Source organism: Indicator indicator, chromosome 4 (assembly GCF_027791375.1).
Source record: "Indicator indicator isolate 239-I01 chromosome 4, UM_Iind_1.1, whole genome shotgun sequence".
Lineage (NCBI taxonomy): Eukaryota > Metazoa > Chordata > Aves > Piciformes > Indicatoridae > Indicator > Indicator indicator.
Window position 1 is genome coordinate 10907281 of NC_072013.1, and position 24189 is coordinate 10931469.

At 48.9% G+C, this 24189-nt stretch overlaps 1 protein-coding gene across 1 annotated transcript in view; it reads left to right on the plus strand.

The window, feature by feature from the left end:
• Window positions 1–18340: 18340 nt before the first annotated feature.
• Window positions 18341–24189, plus strand: part of CREB3L1 (cAMP responsive element binding protein 3 like 1) — a 46353-nt gene continuing 40504 nt past the window's right edge. Inside the window, exon 1 of the mRNA XM_054400545.1 lies at window positions 18341–18448. Within this exon, the coding sequence (XP_054256520.1) occupies window positions 18341–18448 (108 nt within the window). The remainder of the gene's footprint in view (window positions 18449–24189) is intronic.

Here is a 24189-nt window from a genome sequence, read left to right on the forward strand (position 1 = left end):
AGCATGTATCTCATGGGGTTTCCTACTGTCACATAGCCTTCATTCATGTCATCTCTTAATTTAAAGCCTTTTTTTTTTTTTTCTTGTATTTTTGGGTTTCCAAAAATTGCCTTTAGGTATTTGTTTTAATTTACATGAGTGCTTCCCAAACACTGGGCTTAACCTCACTGCTCGCTCTGGTCTCCTTTGAGCACCAGTATGTGATGACTCAGATCTCCTGAGGCCTCACCCAGTGCTTTCATCCAGGAACCGTTCAACCTGCCTCTTTAATTTGTCAGAAATGCTGTGGATTTAGCATGTGCTCCTTTCCCTTTCTTCAAGGCCACATGGCTTCCACTCTTTACATCCTCCATCCTCCTTGTCCCCATAGTTGTTTGCTGTTCCTTCTTGTGAGTCTCTCTGCCACAGTGTTGTACAAAGCAACGCTTTGTGGTGTACAGCAGAGGGGACAGGGGACATTAATCCTGCTCTCAGAGGTCCCTTTGTAATAAACTGTTTTGAAACACACACAGAAGGTTTTAATTTTGAAGGTGATGAACAAGTAATTTGTCCAGAGTCACAGGATCACAGGATGTTAGGGGTTGGAAGGGACCCCTGGAGATCATCGAGTCCAACTCCCTTACCAGAGCAGGACCATAGAATCTAGAGCAGGTTGCACAGGAACACATCCAGATGGGTCTTGAAAGTCTCCAGAAAAGGAGACTCCAGAACCTCCCTGGGGAGCCAAAATGTTTCTTCTGATAATGGTGCTGTGCAATGAGGGAACGAATCTGCCTATCTTACATTGCAGATACCTCTGTCCAGTGATATCCCATGTTGTATTCCAGCCCAAGACTCACAGCCCTACTCTTGCAGGAGGAAAATGCTGCATCATTGGAAGACTTGGGTGAAATTTTAAGTGGCACAGCAGGAGTAGAACCCAAGGCCTTCTTCTGATTCACTGTTAACCCAGCACATTTTGGACTTGGGTTATGACATTAGTGAGATAAGTGGCATGAAATGGCTGTTCAGTCTGGGAGTACATTAGGTCTGTTAGATCCCTCAGATCTTGCAGTGTCCTGATGTGTGTGGCCTTACAGGAGTGTGTCAGCAACTCCTCTAATTGTCACCCTATTACTCTGGTGGAAAAATTAACAGGAATATGGTTTTGTAATTATTATTTTTTTAATTGGATGGTGTTTTGGTTTTGATTATTTTGTTTGGGTTCCCTTCCCCCCCCCCCCCCCCCCCCCAAAAAAAAAAGGCCTCTCAATTCTCCTGTCACTAGCTTCAGTCCAGGAAACATTATGTTTATTAAGCACTGTGTAAATTTGCAGCTCCCTATAAATGTAAAATCAATAGCAATGATAACAGCAGCAAAGTGCTTAGTCCAGCTCTGGTAATGATCCAAGACTGCTAACTTCTTGATAAGGTCACTTGCTTTACATGGGCACCTCCTCTCCATGTGAAAACACAGGGTACAGAACAGAAGCTACCTGTGTTCCCTGACAAGAAAGGAAACATTGCAAACCTGTGATTTCCAGCAGCTGACATGCATTTTCCAGCAGGCAAGGATCTGAAGGACTTTCTTAAAATCTATTGTGGGGGCCCTAGCACCTCTACTGAGTGCTGCAAAACTGCTTTCCTCTTCTAGGGAATTAAAGTCTGAACAAACATCTGCTGGTTAATGGTATCCTTTGCTTCATCTCTTCTCACAAGCACACAAGAAAGGGGAATTTCCAGTAGCCTGAGGGAATGAATGATGGTGTATTTCTGGAGGATGAAGAGAACGATGAGACAAAGGCTTGTGTGGATCACCCCTCAAACTGTGGCCTCTGCCAGCGATGCCACCACTCAGCTGCTGCTAGTAGGGCATAGTCTGGGCAGTTTCTGGGCTTCACAGAGTGTATATAGGGACCATGTTTCCACCTCTCCCCAGGTGTGCTGCAGCATTAATGCAGCTCTCCCTGCTCAGGCAGCCCCACTCCTGTCCGAACTGGAAGCACTTCAGGCTTTTTATAGTTGGGGTTTCACCGCCACTGGCAATAGCTGAGCCTCTGCCATTTAAAAATTACTTCTACACCACCAACAGCTGACAGCTCCCTCCGTTTTCCACTGGGTTTCCTCTGGGTTCCACTTTCCCTTAAGGGTGGAACCACTGCTGACAGTTGTGGTTGTCTTCATGCAGTCTGCTACTCTTCCACTAGGTCCCCTTTAAGCTTGGTTTTGGGTTCCCAGAAGGCTTACTGCTATCCAAATGACCTCCATCATGACCTCCCCAAAGAGTTCACTGATAGACTGGAGACCTCAGAAATAATCTCTTCCCTCTGCCCTGCCCACCTCTGCCAGTGAGCCTGACCTTGCTCTGTGGTAGCCCCAGTCACCCTTGGGCTTTTTCATTGCTGTGCTGCAGTGGTAAATCGACTCCATCTGCACATCAGTTCCCTCCTGTTTCCTTCTTCCCTGACCTCTGCCTGCTAACCTACCCCTAGGTGCAGGGACCTTCAGCACAGGAAGAATCCTCCTTAAGCCCCTATCCCAAAGGCAGAACGCCCACTATTAAATAATAATCATACAGTAATAATTACCAGAGGGCTGGCAGGGACTTCAGGAAGTGCCTGCAGCCATCCCCCCGCCCGCTCCGAGGTGGAGTCACCCAGGAGCGGTGCCTGACGTGCGCATGTAATGCTGCTAGCGGTCGGGATGCGGCAGCCTCTCCAGCAGCCCCCTGCGGCCCAGGAGACCTTCCTGGGTCAAAAAGCACTTTCCCGAACACAGCCCAAACTTTTCCTTGTGCAAATCAGGCTGATTAATACTTATCCTTCTTCTAGTGGATCTGGAGAAGAATTGATCACAGTCTTGCCTTACAGCAACTTTTTATATAATAGCAAGATGGCTTTTAGAGTCCCCGAGAAAAGAGGCGTTTGCTCACTTGCAAAGTCAGGAAATTCCCTGCCAATGGACATTCTTTGTCGGGGATCCTTTGCCAGCATAGGCTGAGCCCTAAGCCCCACAATCTGCATTTTCCTTTTGAATGACTCCCGCAAAATAAACTAAATATCACATCCAAGGAGATTTATTACATCCCTTCCAAGGGCAAAGCATTCCTCAGCTACATTCCACTTCTGTCTTTTGTGCTTAGGAAAGGGGAAAAAAAAAAAATCTCTGTGATGCCTCTGGATCCCACCCCTCCAGGGCTTCTGTCGTTAATAAAGCCGAGCAGCTGGAGCCAGATTTGTCAGACCAGTCCTGAATGGCTGGCTGGCTCCTGCTGCAAGAGCAGCACCATCAGAGCAGCCTTTAGGATTCCTGCCTCTAGACGATTAATAACTCGTGGCACCACGTTTCCTCAGTAAAAACACCTTTTGTTGTTCCCAGTGACACCCTATCCCCGTGGCAGCAGCTGCCAGAGTGGATCTTCTCACTTCCTAGCTGCTCTGGCTTCTCCTGCCTCTGCATGATGCAAGAGTTTGCAATGCTTTTTGGGAGCTCAGAAGCACTCTCGGGGACTCTCTGCTTGAAGCAATTGCTCTTTGTAGGCTTTGCAGAGAAGCTTTAATCCAGATGTGTAAAGGAGAATGTGTATAGAGGGAAGGCAAGGGGGTGAAATCTCTGTTGTGTTATCTGAGCTTAATTAAGCTTCTCCGTGGGCAGTCGCTAATTGATTGACCCCAGGACTGCGAAGGGAGCAAATTTACTGGAGCTCATTAAGCAAGATGAGTTTGGAATTTGAATTTTTGTGTTTGAGAGAGGAATACCTTTGGCTGATCCTTGCTGACTGATACCAGTGAAACAAGTGCTATTCAGCAAATGTTGGTAGGTAGATTTGGCCTTTTAAATCCACGTGAGAAAACTGTTGAGTCCTCAAGATGCCTGTTCATCATCATCATGTCCCTTGCCAGCATTTACAGTTATCTCTTAGCCCTGATACAACTTTCTGACCCAGCCTAGGCTCTTCCATTGGGTATCAAATCCATTTCAATTTCACAGGCTTCAAAAGCATTTTACAAAACCAACAATAAAAAAACACCCAAATCCCCAAAAAATCATCAAAACAAAAATCAGTTCACTCACCACTAAGATGTAGCCACTGCAGGCATGTGTGGACAGGCTGGATCGATGGGCCAAGGCCAGTTGTATGAGGGTCAGTATGGCCAAGTGCTGTGTCCTGCATGTGAGTCACAACAACCCTATGCAAAGCTGCAGGTTTGGGGCAGAGTGGCTGGAAAGCTGCCCAATAGAAAAAGACCTGGAGGGTGTTGGTTGACAGCCAGCTGAATTGTGAGACAGCTTGTGCCCAGGTGGGCAAAGAGGCCAACAGCATCCTGACCTGTAGTCAGAAAAGGTGCAATGTGCAGGTCCAGGGAAGTGATTTTCCCACTGTGCTCAGCACTGGTGAGACCACGCATTGAGTACTGTGTTCATCTTTGGACTCCTTACTACAAGGGCATTGAGGTGCTGGAGCATGTCTAGAGAAGGGCAGTGAAGCTGGTGAAGGATCTGGAGAACAGGTCTTCTGAGGAGCAGCTGAGAGAACTGGGGTTGTTTAGCTTGAGGAAAAAGAGGCTCAGAGGAGACCTTCTCACTCTCTACAACCACCAGAAAGGAGGTTGTCGTGGGGTGTGTGTCTGTCTCTTCTCCCTAGGAACAAGAGATAGGACAAGAGGAAATGGCCTCAAGTTGTACCAGGGGAGGTTCAGATTGGGTATTAAAAGAAACTTCTTCACTGGAAGAGTTCTCAAACACTGGAGCAGGCTCCTCAGTGAGGTGGTTGAACCCCCATCTCTGGAAGTGTTTAAAAGATGCTCAGATGTGGTGCTAAGGAACACAGTTTAGCAACAGACTTAGTAGAATTAGGTAGTGGTTGGACTTGATGATTTAAAAGGTCTTTTCCTACAGAAACAATGCTATGAGTCCTCTCAAATACCTGCACTTGGGGCACTATTTGCAGCTGTCCTCTGTGAGTACTACTCTTAGCTTATTAGCCAGTCACATCCTGGGCTGCATCAAGAGAAGCATAGCCAGCAGGTCAAGGGAGGTGATTCTCCCCCTCTACTCAGCTCTGGTGGGACCCCACCTGGAGTACTGCATCCAGTTTTGGAGCCCCTATTACAAGAAGGATCTGGATGTGCTGGAACATCTCCAGAGAAGGGCCATGAGGATGATGAGAGGGCTGGAGTTCCTCTCCTATGAGGACAGACTGAGAGAGTTGGGGCTGTTCAGTCTGGAGAAGAGAAGGTTCTGAGGAGACCTTCTTGTGGCCTTCCAGTATCTGAAGGGGGCCTACAAGAAAGCTGGGAGGGAGTTTTTAGGGTATTGGGTAGTGATAGGACTAGGGGAAATGGAACAAAACTAGAAATGGGTAGAGGATAGATTCTGATTGGATATTAGGAAGAAGTTCTTCCCCATGAGGGTGGTGAGATGCTGGAACAAGCTGCCCAGTCAGGTGGTGGAGGCCCCATCCCTGGAGGTTTTTAAGGGCTGGCTGGATGTGGCTCTGAGCAGCCTGATCTAGTGTGAGGTGTCCCTGCAGGACAGGGGGGGTTGGAACTAGATGATCCCTGAGGTCCCTTCCAACCCTGACAATTGTATGATTCTGTGTTGGTGAGGTTTGACACAATGGAAGCTCACCCTCTCAGGACTGAGGCAGCCAGTGTGCAGAAAAGGCTACAGGAAGATAAGGTGTGCAGAAGAGAAGAGGTGTGGAAGATGCATGCCAGAAATGAAGGAAGCCATTGTGAACCCAAGGTGGCTGGAACAGCAGCCCCTGGCCAGGAGGCTGTTAAAAGGCCAGCTTTCACAAGTGGCCCAGCTAAAGCTCGTTGTATCACCTGGAGCCAATTCAATCAGCTTTAAGACCATTTCAGCTGGGCTACAGAGCTCCTGGGGGTCTGTTCTTTCACATTCTCCATTCTTGAAGATGATGCTCATCTCTCCTGAAGACTTTTGTGTACATTCTGTGAAGGTTTGCAGGGATTTGATGGAACTGTCACCTGTGCATGATGCTGCTCAGGTGACACCTATCCTGCATGGGTTTCACTGTGAACACATCTCTACAGCCATGGCTACCTATCCCTGTCCAAGGCCTGTTCACCTTTAGGCCCTTCAGAGAACTGCTGAGTTAGTTTTCTGTCTTTCTTATTTAGAAAATGTTTAACATCACTGAGTGTTTGCAGGAAAGTCCCAATTTTCATGCCATGTTTGAAGGACACTGCTTTGTTGGGTATAGGGTTTAGGTGTAGGTGTAGGACACCTATATGATTAGAGGACTGAGCATCTCCCTTACGAAGAGAGATTGGGAGACCTGGGGCTGTTTAGCCTTGAGAAGACTGAGAGGGAATCTGAGCAATGTGTATAAATATCTGAGGGGTGGGTGTCAAGTGGATGGGCAAATTTCTTTTTGGTGGTGCACAGTAATAACAACAGGTACAAGTTTGAACATAGAAGGTTTCGCCTCAGCATGAAGAGACACTTCTTTACAGTGAGGGTGACAGAGCACTGGAACAGGCAGCCCAGAGAGGTTGTGGAGTCCTCTCCTCTGGAGACTTTCAAAACCTGCCTGGATGCATTCCTGTGTGGACTACCCTAAGTGATTCTGCTTTGGCAGAGGGGTTGGACCCAATAATCTCCAAGGGTTCCTTCCAACCGCTAATATTCTATGACACTATGAGACTGGGTTTAGATAGTGGCTGCCAGAGTAAGTCCTAGGTGTGCCAGAGGGACTGCCAGTGTGTCTGTGGTGAAATCACATTTGTCAGTAAGGAGAACCAACCCTCCAGAAGAAGATGGTGCTGAGGAAAGAGAGGAAGCCAAGTGTCTCCTTGCCAGAGCACATGGACTTCCCTGTCCTGAGTCATGACCTTCACAACTCTTCCCCCCTACTGCTTGCTCTGTCTGCTTCTTTCTCTTTCTTCTTTTCCTCTCCCCTCAACCACACCCACTATTTAACCATTTAGATATAAAAATAAAAAATAAGAAAACCACCCAACCCACTAGACAGAGGGTTTGCTAAAGAAGGGTAATTTTAAAAGCAAGCCTTTGAGGTCAGTGTGTAATTGTAACATTGGGATTATGTGATCCAAGACAAAAATAATCTACTGGGTATCTGGTCAAGAAGGAGAGGATGGCAGCCTACAGTGAGGGAAGACTGACTTCCATGGGACTGATCAGACAGCAAAAGACCAGGCAAAACTGCTTCCTGGCACCAGGACTAATAGCTGTGTGGAATACTGCGAGATTTTCTGTCTCTGATGGGATTGTAAAGAGGTTCTGTTCAGGATCACAGCCTCCCTTGGTCAGCACTGGGTGCTTCCCAGGAATTTAATGGTCTTCTGCAGAAATACAGGTGTGATGTGAGGTATATTTATATATTAACCTGCTCATGAGGGACATCTCTGGCTTGGCCTGGAGTTTAGAATGCTGCAGTTTTTTAACAGCTCTCCATTTCCAATCTCCTGCTTCAGATACTTTGTGAAAACCTGTCTTCTTCAGAGGGTTCGTGGGACTGCAAGCCATGCTCTTCCCTTGCAGCGTACCACAGAGGATGCCTTCAGCCCTGTAACTGTCAGATCTTCTCCTCATGGTTACTCCTCAGTTATGACTGACAGCAATAAGTTCCGTGGCCCATCCACGGAATGCATTTTACCAGTGTTTCCTCTAGTGCATTTTAAATGCAGAAGTGAGCCTCCCAAGCCCAAATATCTCTGTTGTCAGCTAGCCCTGAGGATACAGTGCAGGGGGCAGGATGACCACACCACAGTGCTGGTTTTGTTTATCATTCTGATAGGAGACAGTGGCAGCCCTCATCACTTGGAAATAATGATGCTAGTTCTTGCACTGGGGCAAAGCACCAACTGTCCACAGAGGACTGTGATTTTCTTGGCTCAGGAGGTAGCACAGCTAGGACACCAAGGAGCCTTTCATCTCTGTCATTCCTTAGACTGAGTTACTGTTGCTGAGCTGTACCTGCATTGATCCCATTTGTGTTTCCATTCTGAGATGCCAGGCCATCAGCTCTGCAGGTTTTCACCACAGTTCAGTATTTCCCCTTCTCAAACCACAGTGCATGAAAGGGATTTATTTTTAATCAGAGGCTAGTGCTGGTTGCTGGGGTCTTTACTTTGTGACCTTCAATTCTGCTGCTAAGAGGAGACAGTGGGTTTCAGTACCTTCTTGCTGTGGCTGTCTTTGGGTCAGCCCTTCCCAGAACAAATGCCACTGATTCAGGAGGACTTGCTGCCTCCCCTTTATTTAAGTACTGGTTACATAGCTCCACCAGGATCCATTGCAGTTGTAAACCATACTCAAGGGATGAGCAATTTAGGGTTTGCAGTCATTGTGGACCAGCCCTGGAGACCTCATGCAATTGTTTTTCATCTTACACCCACAGATTTGCTAGATTAGAGTTACTGCAGAACCCAGAGAGTTTGTGACTTGAATTTGATCTGGGAAGGACACACAAAAGAAAGGAATTTGTGTTTCAAAGTAGATTTCTCCAGTTTCAGTGATCTGTCATGGAAATGTGGCTCAATCTGTGCAGTCATAAAAATGTTTCACATGTTCAAACTCATCTCATGTTATTAACTGCCCCAGTGTGACAGGGACAGTGACTGCAGGAGGTAATGTTAATTTCAAATCAGCTGTGGTAGCAGAATTATTTAGCACCCCAACTGGGGAAGCATTAAACCTACACAATGAGGATTAACCTAAAAACTATTCCCCAGTCCTAATGACCTATGTGAGAAGACTGGATTCTTGGCTCAAGCTGGTTTCTGGCCCTTCCAAAGTGTCCACTTGGTGCAGCTCAAGTCAGCAGCATAACACCCAGGTACCTCCCCACTTGTGTGTGCTCACCCACTATCCAAAATGAAAACCACGATTCAGAGCTCAGGCGGTGGGAATGGTCTAAAAATAATAGGGTTGAAAGCAGTAAATGATGGTTCCTTAGGTTTGCCTGCCTGTGTCATAGACAAGGGTGAGCATTTTCAGCTGGTTCCCTGCAACCATGAGAAGTCACCTTCGAAAAGAGGAGGGCAGATGAGAAGCTTTTCACATTCCCAGGACTGCAGGTGCTCAGGCTTTAAAAAAAAAAAGAACCACTAAATGTCCTGAGATGGCTGGGGAAAGAAGGATCTGGCAACACAGTTAGACCTGTTTGTAGCACAAACCAGAACCTCTCACTTCACTTGTATGCCAATGGACACAAGAGATGCACAGGCATAGTCCTGCAGGCTGTGAGTTTTTGAGCACCTCCAAGAGCCTCTTCCTTAGTGCTGCTGCCTTTGGGCGTGTTTCATATTTTTGGCTGTTGCCATGCTCAAGCTCTCAATGAATCAAGAGCCATATAGGACACAGCAGCAGCAAAGGGACTATGCTCAGCATGCCAAGGGGGCAGGTACTGTGGGACAGCCAAGAACTCTACTGCCTTGCCTTGCCCAACCTATCTACCCCCCAGTCAGCTGGAGAAACCACATCTCTGCTTCCTTCATGGGCATCTATCTGGCAAGTGTGAGGGGTTTGCTCAGTGGAGCTTCTGGAAAACAGCTGATAATTTTTATTTCTTGGGTAAAAGCTCAATCAGTTCGTGAAGAGGGTTGGATTACATGCTTGGCTTCAGCTGTATGAGACTTGTTGAGCCAAGAAGTCCCTCTCTTCCTTTTTGCAGGTTGAAAAAGCTGTACTGGGGCTTCTTCCCCTGGAAATGCCAGTCAAGCCAGGAACTCAGCAAACCCCACTTACCAAGGCTTCCCCCAGAGTGGTTCTTGCTTGATAAGAGGGTGACTGGCTGGCTGAGGTGAGCTCTCCTGAGGCTGGGAGGCTGAGAGAGCAGAAAAGCCAGTGCCAGGCTGCTCCCAAGAGCAGCTGCACGCCCAGGGGGTGTGGGAAGTGCCAGCTTACCCTGCCTTCCTGTAGCCAGCCCCAGCCCCGTGCAGAGCTTAGTGAGTTTGCTGTGAGTGACCCATCTGTGTGCACCTGACAGCATCAGTTGCCATGGCGATGCACATTTGAGCCTGAGCCCTGAAGTTGTGAATTGAGCTTAGTTTTGTTTATTTAAAACCGACCGTAATGAGGGATAGAAAGAGAAGAGACAGGTTACAAATCCCCTTGTGCAGGCCGTAGCCAAATGAGTCAGAAGCACTGCAGGCTTTAATCAGCCCACCTGACGTCAAACCTCTCCATCAGAGGAAAGTGCCGCCTGGAAATGTCAACATGCCCAAATGGAAAGGCCAGAAGGTAAATCTTTTCCTGTGCTCGCTTACTGAGTAGGAAAGAACAATTAAAATTCAGCCAGTTCCCTTGACACTTCTTAATAGCAGTCTGATTGAATGCTTATCTCCTCCTGGTCCTCTCCCATCCCTGCTGTCAGCTGCCTGTGGAGATGTCCCACTGGTTTGAAGGGTCTTTCTAATGCAGCATTAGACCCCAGACTCTGTAAGAACAAGGTAGTACTACCTGCAGCAAAAATGTGCTCTGCAGGGGAAAGGTCACTGAAACAAACTCTCCCACAAACACTAAGCCAGCCATGCTATGTGAGTAGTTCCCAGCTCCACATGTGGTAGTGCCCAGCAGCAAGAAGAGCAGCTTAGCTTGGAACTGTGTCACTTGCCAACAGAAAGCTGAGATGAGGAAGAAAGCAGTGGAAATGAGGCTATGTTTGCCAGAGGTCTCAGCCACCTGTGTGCTGAGATGCCAACCCTGAGAGATGCACCACAGTGATGGGAAACAATCCTGGGCTATAACAGAGGTTCATCCTGCTGGGAAGAAAAGCCTTCCTTCATCCTTTCTAACAGAGCTCAAGCTTTGGGCCCCTGTGATATACAAAAGACTTGATGATCGTAGAGGTCTTTTCCAACCTTAATAATTCTATGATTCTAAGGTGAGAAGGACACCAAAAAATACCTGTGTATTTTGCACAAGGGACCAGGCAGCCTTCAGTGGGCTGCAGACAACCTGAAGAGTGTATATATCCTACATTAAGTGTGCCAAGGGAAGAGGGGTCAGCCAAGGACACCTACAGCTTGATCTGCCCCTTTGAGGAGTGTCAAGCTGGGAAGCATAGGGAAACCATCTCTTCCTGACCCACTAGTGTTTGCCAGAGGTGACAAAGGGACACATGCAGACATCAGGGGACAGAAGCATACAGAGAAGGAGGAAGGATGAATGTAAGATGCAAACCGCACTGCTTAAAACCAAGGCGGCTTCCCAGTTCCTCCTAAGTGCTCCCCACACCCAGTGCTGTACAGCAGCCAACCTGGTGGGCTTCTAATCTTCCCAAATCACTTAACACTTCTCCCCCTTTTATTTTTGTCCTAAATGTAAGCGTTTTGCTTTGGTGGTTGATCCTGGCAACATGCCTCAGACATTACACTAGGGTTGCTTTTGCTCTAGGAGATAAGTCTGTAATGAAGGTTTCCTGCACCGTGTCTCTTTCCCCTGTAGTGAAAGTCTGTAATTACCACCGAGGGGCGAGGCAGACAGCACTGAAATAATGTCATTTGAAGGGGGGTGAAACGTGCCTGAATTGCTGGGTTCTGCTTTTCTCCTGGAAGGACTGCTTGTCAATCAGGACCTTGCTTTTAACCCTTGGCAGGACAGGGAATGCTGTCCCTCCGCTCCCCTAACCAGCCTGTGTGTGCTGGATCTGCTTGGCTCCAGTTGAGGCAGATCTTGTTGGATGTAGCCAAGGTGTGAGGTATCTGACGTCAGCACCATGCTCAGGGGGTCAGGTGGCACTTTTGTGTGGACTGTCCCCTAGTTGTCACGTGAGTAACTGGATGTTTGGAGTTGACCCCTTTTGGCACATGCAGCGTGCCAAAGCAGAGCTGTTGCAGCCTCCTTGTCCTGAGCTGCCTAGTGCTGCTCCAGCAGCTGTTCGGCTCCCTCCTGCACCAAAGCCATCTGCTTCCTGCTCCTTGATGCAAGGTAACTTCTTGGGGTAAAATTCAGTCAAATGCTGTATGTGCTATACCCCTCATTCTTCCTAGAAAAGGTTTGAGATGTAGGAAGCAATTAAGAGAAATAAAGCAATACAGCCCCCTCAGAATGACTCTTCAGGTTGTCTGCAGCCCACTGAAGGCTGCCTGGTCCCTTGTGCAAGCTAGCCCTGTAAACACACAGACTGGAAGCCTAGCAGAGTAAACAAGAATCAGCTCATGGGAAGCTGAGGCAGCCACCTTTCTCTGCTGTCCTGCAGCTTCCCACTCACCTGAGTTTCCTGAAGAGGAGCTATTTACAATGTCTTTGAATGCTGACAAACTGCTGGAAGGTGATGCCCTCATACTGAAGTTACTCTTCATTCCTTCAGTCACCCTGAAAGTTGTCAGGTTCTCTAGGGAGATTGTCAGAAAAATAATAAAAAATTTATAAACATTTAAAAAAAAAATTAAGAAAAAAATATTTTAAGAAAAAAAAAAAAGAAAAAAGGAAGACAGTCTCTGGTCTTTCTGAGGTATAGAGCAGGGAGTGTGTGTGTGACAAGGCAGAGAAACATTCTTAGCTCCCCAAAAGGAAGTGAAGGAAGTACAAAGAGATTCCCCCCTCCTTTAGCAGTTACCTTCAAAGTGGTGAGGTTTTTGTTCTCATCTTTCGTTATAGTACCCGTCTACTAGTTAAGGGCTTTGCTTTCTGACATACCTAATCCTGCTGCAAGCAGCTCAGCCACATTCCCAGAAAGCTGAAGGAGTTCTATGAAGGGAACCTGGGAACCTGACGAGGGACAGGTGACTTTGCATTCAAGGCTTTCCTTTCCCTAGGCCTTGCATTCCCTTCTTCCCTGCCTGTCACTCACTCCTTGTTCACAAGGCTGATTTAGATCTATCCGAGGGCCCTAAGTTCACCCCAGAAAGAATAGTAATTGCAGCCCTGAGCTCTGTGGCTTCCCTCCCATTCCCCACATGAAGTGCTCACTTCGAACCGCAGCATTCATGGATCCTTGCCATATGCAAACATGCAATTAATACACTCTTCACTTTCCTCTCTACTTCTCAAGCAAGAGGGAGGAAAAAAAGCCCAAGCCCATGGTGTACAGTCCCTTAACACACGCACACATGCGTGACTGCTTCTCTCTTGAGGGCTCCAGCATGGCTTCCACCTATCTGGACTTGGTGTGGTTACCAATGAAGCAATTCTGCTTGCAGGCAGACATCTAATGTGATGCAGCACCAGTTCTGTGTATCTGCACGCAAAGCAATACTCAGAGCACAACTCATCCTCTCTTTCAGCTGTGGCCGCAGATTTAGGAACACTCTGGTCCACAGGTGTCCCCTCCTTGTCTGGTTTTATCAGGGAGCAACTTGTGTGATCTCCTTGATGGCTCCCCCTTTGTCCCACTGTGGCTCAGGGGTGGTTGGCAGCAGGTGTGCTGGGTACCTGGCTGAGAGAGAGCACCCAGGAGAAAGGAGGAATTTGGAAACTGGCTGGAGGGAGAAATGTGTGAGAGAGAGTTTTAACCAGCCACTGGAAGGAAATCAAAAGGGAGCCAGATTTCCTGGATGAGGCAGGGATGTGGAGCAGAGGACAGAAAAAGGCTCCAGCATATGCAAGTCCTTCCTCAAAACTACCTTTTGCTAGGGGACATTTTACTGCATTCCTCCCCTCCTATCTTGACTTTTTTATGGGTTCTGAATTGTTTCAATAAAACCTAAATGAGGAAATTACAGCCCAAGTGTTGGGCATGTAACTACTCATGCCATCACACGTGGCCTAACTGTGAAGGGGCTGACTGGGGACTGCAGTGCCTCTTCTCTGAACGAGGCTGAAAGTCCCATTTCCATCCTCACCTTGTTCTTGGTGGGACTTCAGGAGCAGAGGGGATCTACGATGCAGCAGTTGCTCCCTCTGTCCATGTTGCACAAAGCAGCAAGCGAAACAACCCCAGGCACTAGTGAGAGGTAACCAAATCCATAGAAAAGCCAAAGAGAAATAAAGGCAGCACTGCTGTGAAGAGCTACTGAAGGGTCAAAGTACAGAGCCTGAATGGCTTCAGAAAAGCTTTTGTGGCTAGGAAGATGGCTTGCAGCAGCAACCAGCTATTCCATCCTTAGGAACACCAAAGCTGGAAAAACAAACAGGACAAATGTTATCTTTTGCCAGACTTGAAGTAAAAGCTCTGCTGTGGTGGCAGTCCTAACGAGCTAGCCTGACTCCCAAAGCAAGCAGCTCCAGCAGCGTGAGTCATTCCCACACCAGCTCTCCAGGCTGCAAAGGAGGGCAAGCCCCAGGCAGACCACCCCTCCTGTAACAACAGAGCCTGCATGCAGCAAACCAAAAATCACCAACAAGGGCAATTTGCCCTACATTCCTCAAGAAACACTCATCCTCAATGAATTTGTGAAACCTTCTTGCTTGGTCAGGCAGGGCAGGGGGAACCAAAAGCTTCGGCTCTGCAGGCTGCAAAATGTCTTGGGTGGCTGTGCATGTGTTCAAACCTGGGGGCTGCTTCCCTTGTCTTGCACGTCTTGCTCACAACAGCACGGACTGAAGGCAAAGCCAATGCAAGGTGGTACCACGAGAGACTTGCAGCTCTTTCTTTATGGATATAAAGGCAGGCAGCGGCTTCAAGACAAGGCAGGACGGAGTGCAGGAGAGCAAAATCCTTTTCTTATGAGAACTGGGTGGATGATTCACTTCTCAGCACTGATAAAAAGAGCTTGGTCATACATGCACGTCTGCAGTATCAAATGAGGCCAGGAAGGCTTATCCCATCAGTTTGAGGCTTGTGCAATCTAAACATACTGGGCTGCTGTTTCAGTTTCCTGCTGTGATCAGATTGCAAATAAATGTAAATATCAAATCAGAGAAAACAGGGCTGAAAAGGATTCTGAGTGATCATGTGATTCAGCCCCTGCCCCACGGTTGCCTCCTGATCTGCTGCTCTATGAATGTTCCAAGAGATGGCTGCAGAAGCTGTTTTTAAAGATGCTCTGGTGAGGGAGACATGGTGTGGCAGTTTTAGGCTGATGCCCAGGAAAATTTTCCACAGATTGAGTAGAAAAGTGGTAGAATGTAAATAAATTACCATTGGATGGAAAAGGAAAATAATGATAGGGTCTAAATAATCCCATTGGTCTGATAACTAACATGAAGTTAGTTGTATAAACTAATTGTTTCTCTTTTCACCTTCTTCACTCTAGCTGATACTAGCTGGTGGCTTTTGCTTGGCTGCTGCTGACCTTGGCTGTGTTCTTGTTGTGCCTAAGTACTAACAAGCTACTCTCTGCTCTTCTCTCTCTCTTTTACCTTGTATAGGGTGGGGGAAGGGAGCAGGGAGGGGGAAGCTATTAGTAGCCCCCTGGTTTTGTCCAGGGGGGTTCTTGTGTTGTTTATAAATTGCAAATATGTGTAAATATTGCATATTTTGTGCATATTCATTGCATTTCATATTTCTAGACTTTAGTCTGCTTGTAAATAGAGCTCCATTTGCTTCCATCTGAGCTAGTCTGGCTATTTTATTCTGGGGGGGTAATTTCAACCCACCACACATGGCCACTTCCCAGGCACTCATCTTCTGTTCCTGCTTGTCCCCTCCAGTGTAGCAATGGTGGGCAAATCTTGCCTTCCTATTCCCTCCAACTCTTTGAGTGCCTGAAGACTGTTGGCATGAGAGTCATCTCTTTAGACCAAAAAAGATTAATCCCCTCAGTCCTTTTTTAGGGTTCACTTTTTGCCCATTTTTTTCTCCCACTGCTCTCCCCAGGACCCAGCCCATCCTGGCACCTCAGACAGCCATGGTGTTTTGTCTAACACACTGGTTCTGCAGAATAGAAGGGAGGATTCATTCCTATATACATACATTCCTACATACCCCAGTGTGGCATTTGCCATTTTTACAGCCATCTGATGCTGTTAACACTGTTCAAGTGTTGTAAATGCTGTAGCTGCCAGGCCTCTGCTGCAGCAGTGCCACCCAGCCTGCCCCTTCCCCTCTTGCTCTGGGTGCTCCCTGCCAGCTGCAGCAGCACATGTGAGTCTTTCTGAATTGTTATCACCTCCCCTCACCCCATCAACACTTTCTCTGTCCACAGGTCTTTTCTGGAGCACAGAACTGCTCACCTGCAGAAACATCTCTCCTTTTTTGCTCCAAAGAGTCAGCAGCAAAACAGAGGTAGCCTTTAATGGACTGCACATGTCTGACATGGGGAAAAACGTCTGCTTCAAAGATCTACAAAAGTCTTAGGGGTGGAGATCCCTAACAGAACTCTCCAAGAGAAGGGACAGCAGCTTTGCAGTGCGATGCCAGAAAGGGGGGGTTGTTCTAATCCTTCCCTGCTTGCAGAGGTGCAGCACTGATGGACAGGGAAACTGCCTCTAGACAGTACTAAAAGTACTAAATAGAAGCAGGGTCTCAAAGCAGGCAACTTCACTTTCTCTGAGATATTTTGATCTTGAGAATGGACTTCACAATCCCTATCTGAATGTGCCAAAGCATTTTTCCTTCAGTGTGCAGACAAGCAAGTGAGGTTTACTTTGCTTGACCTTTTCTGATGACATTGCCACCCATGCTGTGCAAACAGTGACAGGAGCTGACACCACCTCGGCTTCCTCGGCCTGGCACTGAGGATAAATACAACATGTGTCCTGAGAAGAGGCTTCCCTGTGTTAACTTGGGTGAGGCACTGAACCAGCAACTCTTGCTTTTGCCAGTGTTTACCACTTTCTTTGCAGTTAGGGAAGCAATATCCGTGTTTGGTTAGCGACTGGAGCTGAAGCTGCCCCTGCTGTAGCTCTGCCTGTGCTCTGTGACCCTGGGCTGTCACCCCATGGCTATCAGGGGGCTCTGTCCTCCTACCTCTTGCAGCTGAGAACCCTGCTGACCAGGATGTTAAAGAGAGCTTTCCTCTTGCTTGGAGGTAGAGTTTTACTTGCTGAAGTGTCTGGACATATTTCTTCTCCCCATCTTCCAGTGGCAAAGGTTTCTGTGTTGCCCCCTTTAAACCCACTGGCACTCACATTGACAGAGAAATTTCTTTATCATTAAGAAAGGAGGAACATAATTATTTTCTCAGCAGAGCTCCATCCTGGCTGAATTTATGTCTCTGACCTTTTACCCAAAGGCTTTTTACACTTGACTGAAACATAAGGTAAAGGTAAATGTAATTCAAAGAGCCTATTATGTGTGCAAGTCTAAAGGCTTTTGTGTGCAGGAAGTGGCATGTCCAAGGAGTAGCCAAGGAGCACCTTGGGTTGTGCTGATAGTCCTAGACTGGTGGGAAACATGCAGCAAGAGCCTGGATGGAAACCCAATGGTCTGGTTCAAGTGCAGGCTCCGGCCAGCCTCATATCAGCACTTACCCACCAAGACATTCCCTGTTGGGCAACTTCCACAGAAACCACAGAAACATTCAGGTTGGAAAAGACCCTCAGGATCACCAAGTCCAGCTGATAACCCTACTCTACAAAGTTTACCCCCTAACCACATCCCCAGGCATATTCAGGCAGATTTCTTCCAGGAGGGATGCACTGCTGTCTTTGGTTTGTTTCTTTACATCTGTGACCAAGAAAGGCCCTGCTGGGAGCAGGGACTCCAGTCCATTCTCTGTGACACCATGAAAGCAGGGACAGATTGATAAAACATCAGGGCTTCTTCAACAGGATTATTATAAGTGGTTTTCCTGAGTGTTGGTTGGAGTAAGAATCAGAGAGAAGAGGGATACATAATCCCATTTATCTGAAGCCATATAATCTTCCCGAAGCTCTTTAATGGTGCCCAGTTCTCTAATTACAGAGCAGTCACATAGGCTGCTGCAGCCAGGCCTACTTTGAAGCCGGCCGGAGAGAAGGGCAGTGAGATCTCCTGGCCGGCTTGCGGCTCCATCTCGGACACTGACCCCTTGGAAGACCCCATCCGGCTCCACTCCCCGGGGCCTGCCGCCGGCTTTCTGCCGGCAGGGGCAGCTGCCAAAGAGGTCGTTCGCTGTGTCGGGGGTCCACAGCCCCGGGAGGAGCACGGGAGTCTCGGCAAGCTGCCAAAGGGGTCGTTCGCTATGTCGGGGGTCCGCAGCTCCGGGAGGAGCACAAGGCGTCTCGGGCAGCCGCCGGGCTGGTCCTTCCCAGCAGTGCCGGGGGGCTGCACGCCACCGCCGCGCTGCCTTAAGGGGGTGTCGGCGAGGGAAGTGCCGCCCCGCCCCGCCAGCTCCCGGTGCGCGGGCGGGGCTGTGCCGCCGCCTCCGCCCGCCCGGCCCCTCGGCAGCGGGGCACTGACAGCTGCCCCGAGCGGGCACCCGGCGCGGCGCTCCCGGCTCCCCGCCGCCGCCCCCGCCGCCCCATGGGCCGCCGCCGCCGGGGGGCGGGCGGGAGCGTGCCGCCGCTGTGAGAGCGGGCAGCGGAGAGCGGGGGGCAACCGAGCCCCCGCGCCGCGGGCACCATGGACAGTATCCTGGAGCCCTTCCCCGCCGAGCGGCTTTTCCCCGCCGCCGGCACCGGCTTCCTCGACCTCGGCGACTTCAGCGAGGCGGATTTCCTCAGCAATGTGGTAAGGGACCGCTGTCAGCGAGCCCCCCCGCCAACCCTCCCGAAAGCCCTAAGCTTCCCGGCGGGTGGGGACGGGACGTGCAGCCTGTCCCGGGGCTGCGTGTGCTCGTGTCTTGTCCCCGAGTGCGGGGTGTCCTGGCGGTGCGGGTATGCGGGTGCTCCTCGCCGCCCACTGCCAAGCGCCCCCCGGTAGTGGCCCCGCCGCCCGGAGACCCCGGGAGAGCCTTCCGGGGAAGCGGCGGAGGTTCTCACACCGCGCCTGCCCGAGGCTGCTGGCGGGGAACAAGTGTGCGGTCCCCGGCGGGGAGCGCACCGGCGGCCGTGGAGCGCACAACTAACTGGTCGTGGCTCAGTCCTGGCAGCGCCGCAGGCACAGCCGGGTGCCACCAGGAGCCCTTGGGGCTCAGTGCCTCCGCTCTCCTCTGCTTGCAAGTTTTCCTCGCAGTGGCACTGGGGAGATGGAGCATCTCCCCCTAGGCGTTAAGGCTGGGCTGATTTACTTTGGAGAGGAGGGTGAAGGGGAAGAGTGACTTGGGAGGAAAATGTGTTGCCAGTCCCAAGAAACCAAAGGCGCATTGTTCACCTCTCGGGAAACTGCCCAGCCTCTCCCAGGAGCCACGCGAGTCCCAGGCCAGCAGCTCTCCCTGAGCACAGGCTCCTTGCCCGAGTGTTCTGTGGGAGCTCTGCTGCAAATCCTGCAGCCCCTCTGTCAGGGAGCACTCAGCCCTGGGGCAAGAAGGGGCAGAGTCCCAGCTCAGAGATGCTTTGAGGGTCAGAGCATTATCCGAGGCCAGGCAGCAGGGCACTGCCTGCACTTGGGGCTCCACCAGCTTCTCAGTAGCTGCAGTTATGGGACAGTGCCTGCCCGGGATAGATAGATTTGAGCCATGGCTAGTTCCTCCCTGTCACAATATCGGCACGTCTTGTGTTCCCCGTGTAGCACTGTGAGCATCTCTGAGGGCTGCCGTTGCAACTGGAGCAGGGGAGATGCCAGCACTACCACACACAGAAAGCAAGAGGCAGGGAGGGGAGGTCTGGAGCCATTAAACACCTGATGAATCCTCTTCTGCTTTGGTACCTTAAAGGTATCTAAAGCCATGTATACTGCCTCCTTTGTGGAGGAGAAGGTAGAGAGGGAGAACTTCTATAAATGTGAAGTGCCCCACAGTTGGTATAGGGAGACACACCAGCTCTGGGAAACAGATTATACAGGCAGCCCCATCTCTCAGAAATGGCTCCAGCTCCTGATTTCCAGGATACCACCACATGGTCCTGTCTCAAGGCTCTATGGGAGGCAGCAGAGCCCTGCTGTGCTCAGCAGCCCCTCCAATGGCATGTCACCAAGACTGAGTGCTTGCTGGCACTGCGAGGCCTCACCTGCTCATACCTGAAAGACCTGTTGTGCTTTCCCCAATTCCATGTACATCTAGTGTGGATGAGACTATGCTGATAGGAAGTGCTTTGTGCAAGGACCTTTTATTCCCTTACAGAAGTGAAAATAGCAGGTATTGGCACGAGCCCTTTTCCCCAGGTGCTGTCAGAAGTCAGGGAACCCCTAACGAATACAGGTGGTGCCTCTTTTTAGCTTAAATAAAACTTCTGTCTGCACGCAGACCCTGTGGAAAAGAAGCTTTTGTGTGAGAGTGCCATCTGGTGCCACCTACCAGGACAGTGTGTTTAAAGTGTGTAGTGGCCATGAGCAGGCTGGCTCTGTCCTGCCACATTTAAATGGCCTTTCTGCTTGGAGTTTGCTTCTTGAAGTAGCCTACCCTTGGCTTCATGTTAATCAGGGTGCAGTGACTCAGGCATCATTGCGCTCAGCTTACAAGTAGAAAGGATTTCTTTTTTTGTGTGGACATTTTCCCAACCACCAGCACCACAAACTTCTGCTGAAGTGTGAGTCAAGCCAATACCTTCTCTTCCTGCAGATGATAACAGATTCTGTAGCCTCTTCTCACCTACCAAATCTGTTGACGAGACAAGAGCCAGAACATAGTCCACCACCCTCTTTGTTCTCACTCTGCATGACAACATGGGGGGAAGGAACACACATTTTCTTACTAAATCCAGCAAATCTCCTGAGATCTTAAGATGTGTTGAGAAGTTCTTTTTACAGAGAACTGTGCAATGCATCACCGTGCACAATAGCTCACAAAGTTGCCAGTGCCTTTTCTTCAAAGATGGGCAGACTTTTCCAGATATTGTTCAGCAAGCATTTTTCTTAGAATGGACCAGGAATTTTGGCCATAAAATGCCAGTATACAACTTTTTCTGAGGGTGGTTTCTTCTCTTTGGAAAGGAAGCAGAAAGATGGATGAACCTTGCTGCAGAAACTGGCTCCTTTGGGGCAAGAACTAGATGCCCTAAACTACTCTCCTTTCCTGAACCTTGGCACTCCTTACTAAGGAGTCATCTTGGTCTTCAATGGCTCTCTGTATTGTTTCCCTAAAGTTGTAACAAAGAAGTAATGAAGGCATGTTTGTAGATTCATCCTCATGAAGATCTGAGTACTTGATGCAGGAAAAAAAGTATTAATTCGAGTAAGCATGGGGGCTGCCATTCACAGGGGCTGAGCCAGCTTGGAGGAGTGAGTCTTCAGAAAGCTCATGAAGTTCAGCAGGGACAAATGCTGACTCCTGCCCCTGGGATGGGTGGATTGACCATGGGGCAGTGCTGTGTTGTGGTAGCAAAGACAGCTAGCAACAGGAGGGCAGCAGTAGACACGCAGAAGGAAGTGATTATCCCCCTTTTAGAATCACAGAATTGTCAGGGTTGGAAGGGACCTCAAGGATCATCTAGTTCCAACCCCCCTGCCATGGGCAGGGGCACCTCACACTAGATCAGGTTGCCCAGAGCCACATCCAGCCTGGCCTTAAAAACCTCCAGGGATGAGGCTGCCACCACCTCCCTTGGGCAACCTTTTCCAGTGTCTCACCAGCCTCATGGTGAAGAACTTCTTCTTAACATCCAATCTGAATCTACTTGTTTCTAGTTTTGCTCCATTCCCTCTAGTCCTATCACTACCTGTCACTCTAAAAAGTCCTTCACCAGCTTTCTTGTAGCCCCCTTCAGATACTGGAAGGCCACAATAAGGTCTCCTCAGAGCCTTCTCTTCTCCAGACTGAGTAGCCCCAAGTCTTTCAATCTGTCTTCACAGGAGAGGTGCTCCAGCCCTGGGTCATCCTTCTTCCTCTTGTTGAAAATGGGGGTTACGTTTCCCCTTTTCTAGTCAGTGGGGACTTCCCCAGACTGCCACGACTTTTGGGATATAATAGAGAGTGGTTTAGTGACCTCATCTGCCAGTTCCCTCAGTACCCATGGGTGTATCCCATCAGGTCCCATGGACTTCAACACTTTCAGGTTCTTCAAATGGTCACAAACCTGATCTTCACTCACAATCCTGACAATCATCAAACAGTGTCTGAAATACAGTGTCCAGTTTTGAACAGCCTCATACCACAAAGATTATGAACCTGAGTGCATGGAGGGGGTGGTCACCAAGACAGCTGGGGGCTCAAGATTTTCTCCCATGAAGAGAGGCTGAGGGAACTAGAACTGCTCAACTGGAGGAGAGGTGTCTCCAGGAGGTCCTAGCAGCAGCCTGCCTGCAATGGTGAGGAAGTCAGTGAGAAGGTGGAGCCAGACACTTTCCATAAGTGCATAGCCATAAATTGGAATGGGGAAGATTTTAGATTGGGCATAAGGAAACATTTTCTCAGTGTGAGGAGAACTGGGAGAGGATGAGGCTCCCCAGAGAGACAGTGAAGGCTCCTTCCTTGGAGGTTTCCAAACTGTATCTGGACAAAACCCCGTGCAACATGTATTTAGTGTTGGTCCTGCTTTGAGCAGGAGGTCAGATTAAAGACCACCCAACCTCTCAGCCAACCTGCATGAGTCTATGGTTACATGATGGAGTTTGGTAGGACTTGGTTTGTTCGTTTGTTTGTTTGCTTGTTTTGGGAGATTGGTGTCTGCTTGGTACTTGGAGGGAAGATCTCCAAGGGATACAAAGTGCTTCTTTTACTTCCCTTAGCTCCTGCTGACCAGACCCATATAAGATGACTGCTAACAGCATTTTCAGTCTTCTTTTGATCAGGAGATCATCTACTGCTCTTGAATTTAGGCAGGTTTGCTCATCTTTTTCTGCCAGAAGGACCTACTGTAAATGAAGCTAATTCTTCATGTAGTGCCTACTTATCAATTTCATCTGTCTCCTGCCCAGTCCAGCATCTCTGGACATATCTGCCAGCACCCATCTATTCACTTGCAGTCTGTTACAGCTGCACTCAGAGGGCTCTTTTTCTCTCAGCTCCTGTCAGTGCTGTGAAACTCTTCAAAAGCCTTATCTTTTGAGTCAGAGTCACCACTGTGCTTCTCTCGGTCTGTGACACTCTGGTGCCAGAATGAAGCCAGAATTAACCAGGTAAACAAGACTCATGAGTTTCATGGGTTTCTTTCTAACCCAGTACCACAGTGGGCTTGTTTAGCCCCTACTTTTCTTTGTGTTATAATATGAAGAATACCTTCAGAGATGACTTTGGATGTTTATGTAAGCACAGCTCTCTTCTGACTCTATGCTTTCCAAAGCATGCTCCATGCCTCCTAAAAGAGAAGTCAAAGAAGAAACCAAACAGACTACATGCTAAGTTAGAAGTTGCAAACTGGGCAATTCAGGTTTTCTCCATAAGTCCTATCCCAGCTCCTCTGGGGAACACACAGTAATGTGCTCTTTCAGTGTGTCATCCTGTTTGTCCTGACATCTTTTGGAGCTTCTTGGGGGACAGCAGAATGGGAGAAGATCTGCTTGTCTCTGTGAGTTGCTTCTTGAGTGCAAACTGGATTTTATGCCTTCCATGTGCTCTTTCCTTTACTGTTGTCCCACCTTGCAGGAAGGAGAAGAGTAGCAAGGCTGCACAGAGAGAGCAGTGCTGGTGAAACTCATAGTGGGAAGATAGAGAGAGGCTATCCTCCATGGCTGACCATTGCTCTTGGAAGAAGCCTGTACACACTTCTCTTCCTCTTATGCCTACTGCAGAGATATAAATAGCACTTAAGTGGTGCTTAGGTCCTGGAATGACCTCTGGTTCTGAATGAGTTTCATGCTGTGGAAGCTCCCTGTCACCATCTCTGCAGACAGTGAGGATGAAGAGTTCAGGCAGATTTGGTCACCCAATTCTCATCCCTTCCCATTGCTGCACAGGGGACCTCTGCTGTGACGGGAGGCTGGCTCTCTGGGACTGATGGCAGTCCCTCATGGGGACAAATGCAGGAGCATTTTGGCTCTCTATTCCCATGCCTGGTAAAATTTGGTCAGTGACACACCCCTGGTTAGTTAGCCAAGTGCTGGGTAGGGCAAGACTTTTTTTTCTTTACATTTTGCTTGAAACTTGCCAGTCAGAAATTCCTGTGGGATCTGGAGCACAGATACAGAGAGACCTGGCCTGGTGCAAATGAATCCTAATATAATCGTTCCCAGATTTTCCTGTTTCATTGGTTTCTTTTGGCCCATCTCATGGTTCCTCCACTTCGTGTGCATGCTGCTCCTTGCTGTCTCATAGCAGGACCTGTGTAAGTGCTGGCAGCAGGATGAAACCAGAGCTGAACACAAAAGTTCATGAGTCTCTGACCCTACAGCATCATTCACCACAGGGTCATCACCTGGCAACATATTTGCATTTTGGTCATGAAGAAGGGGAGAGACTTGAACTTCCTATGGAAGACTCTAGATCAATACTTTCTCCA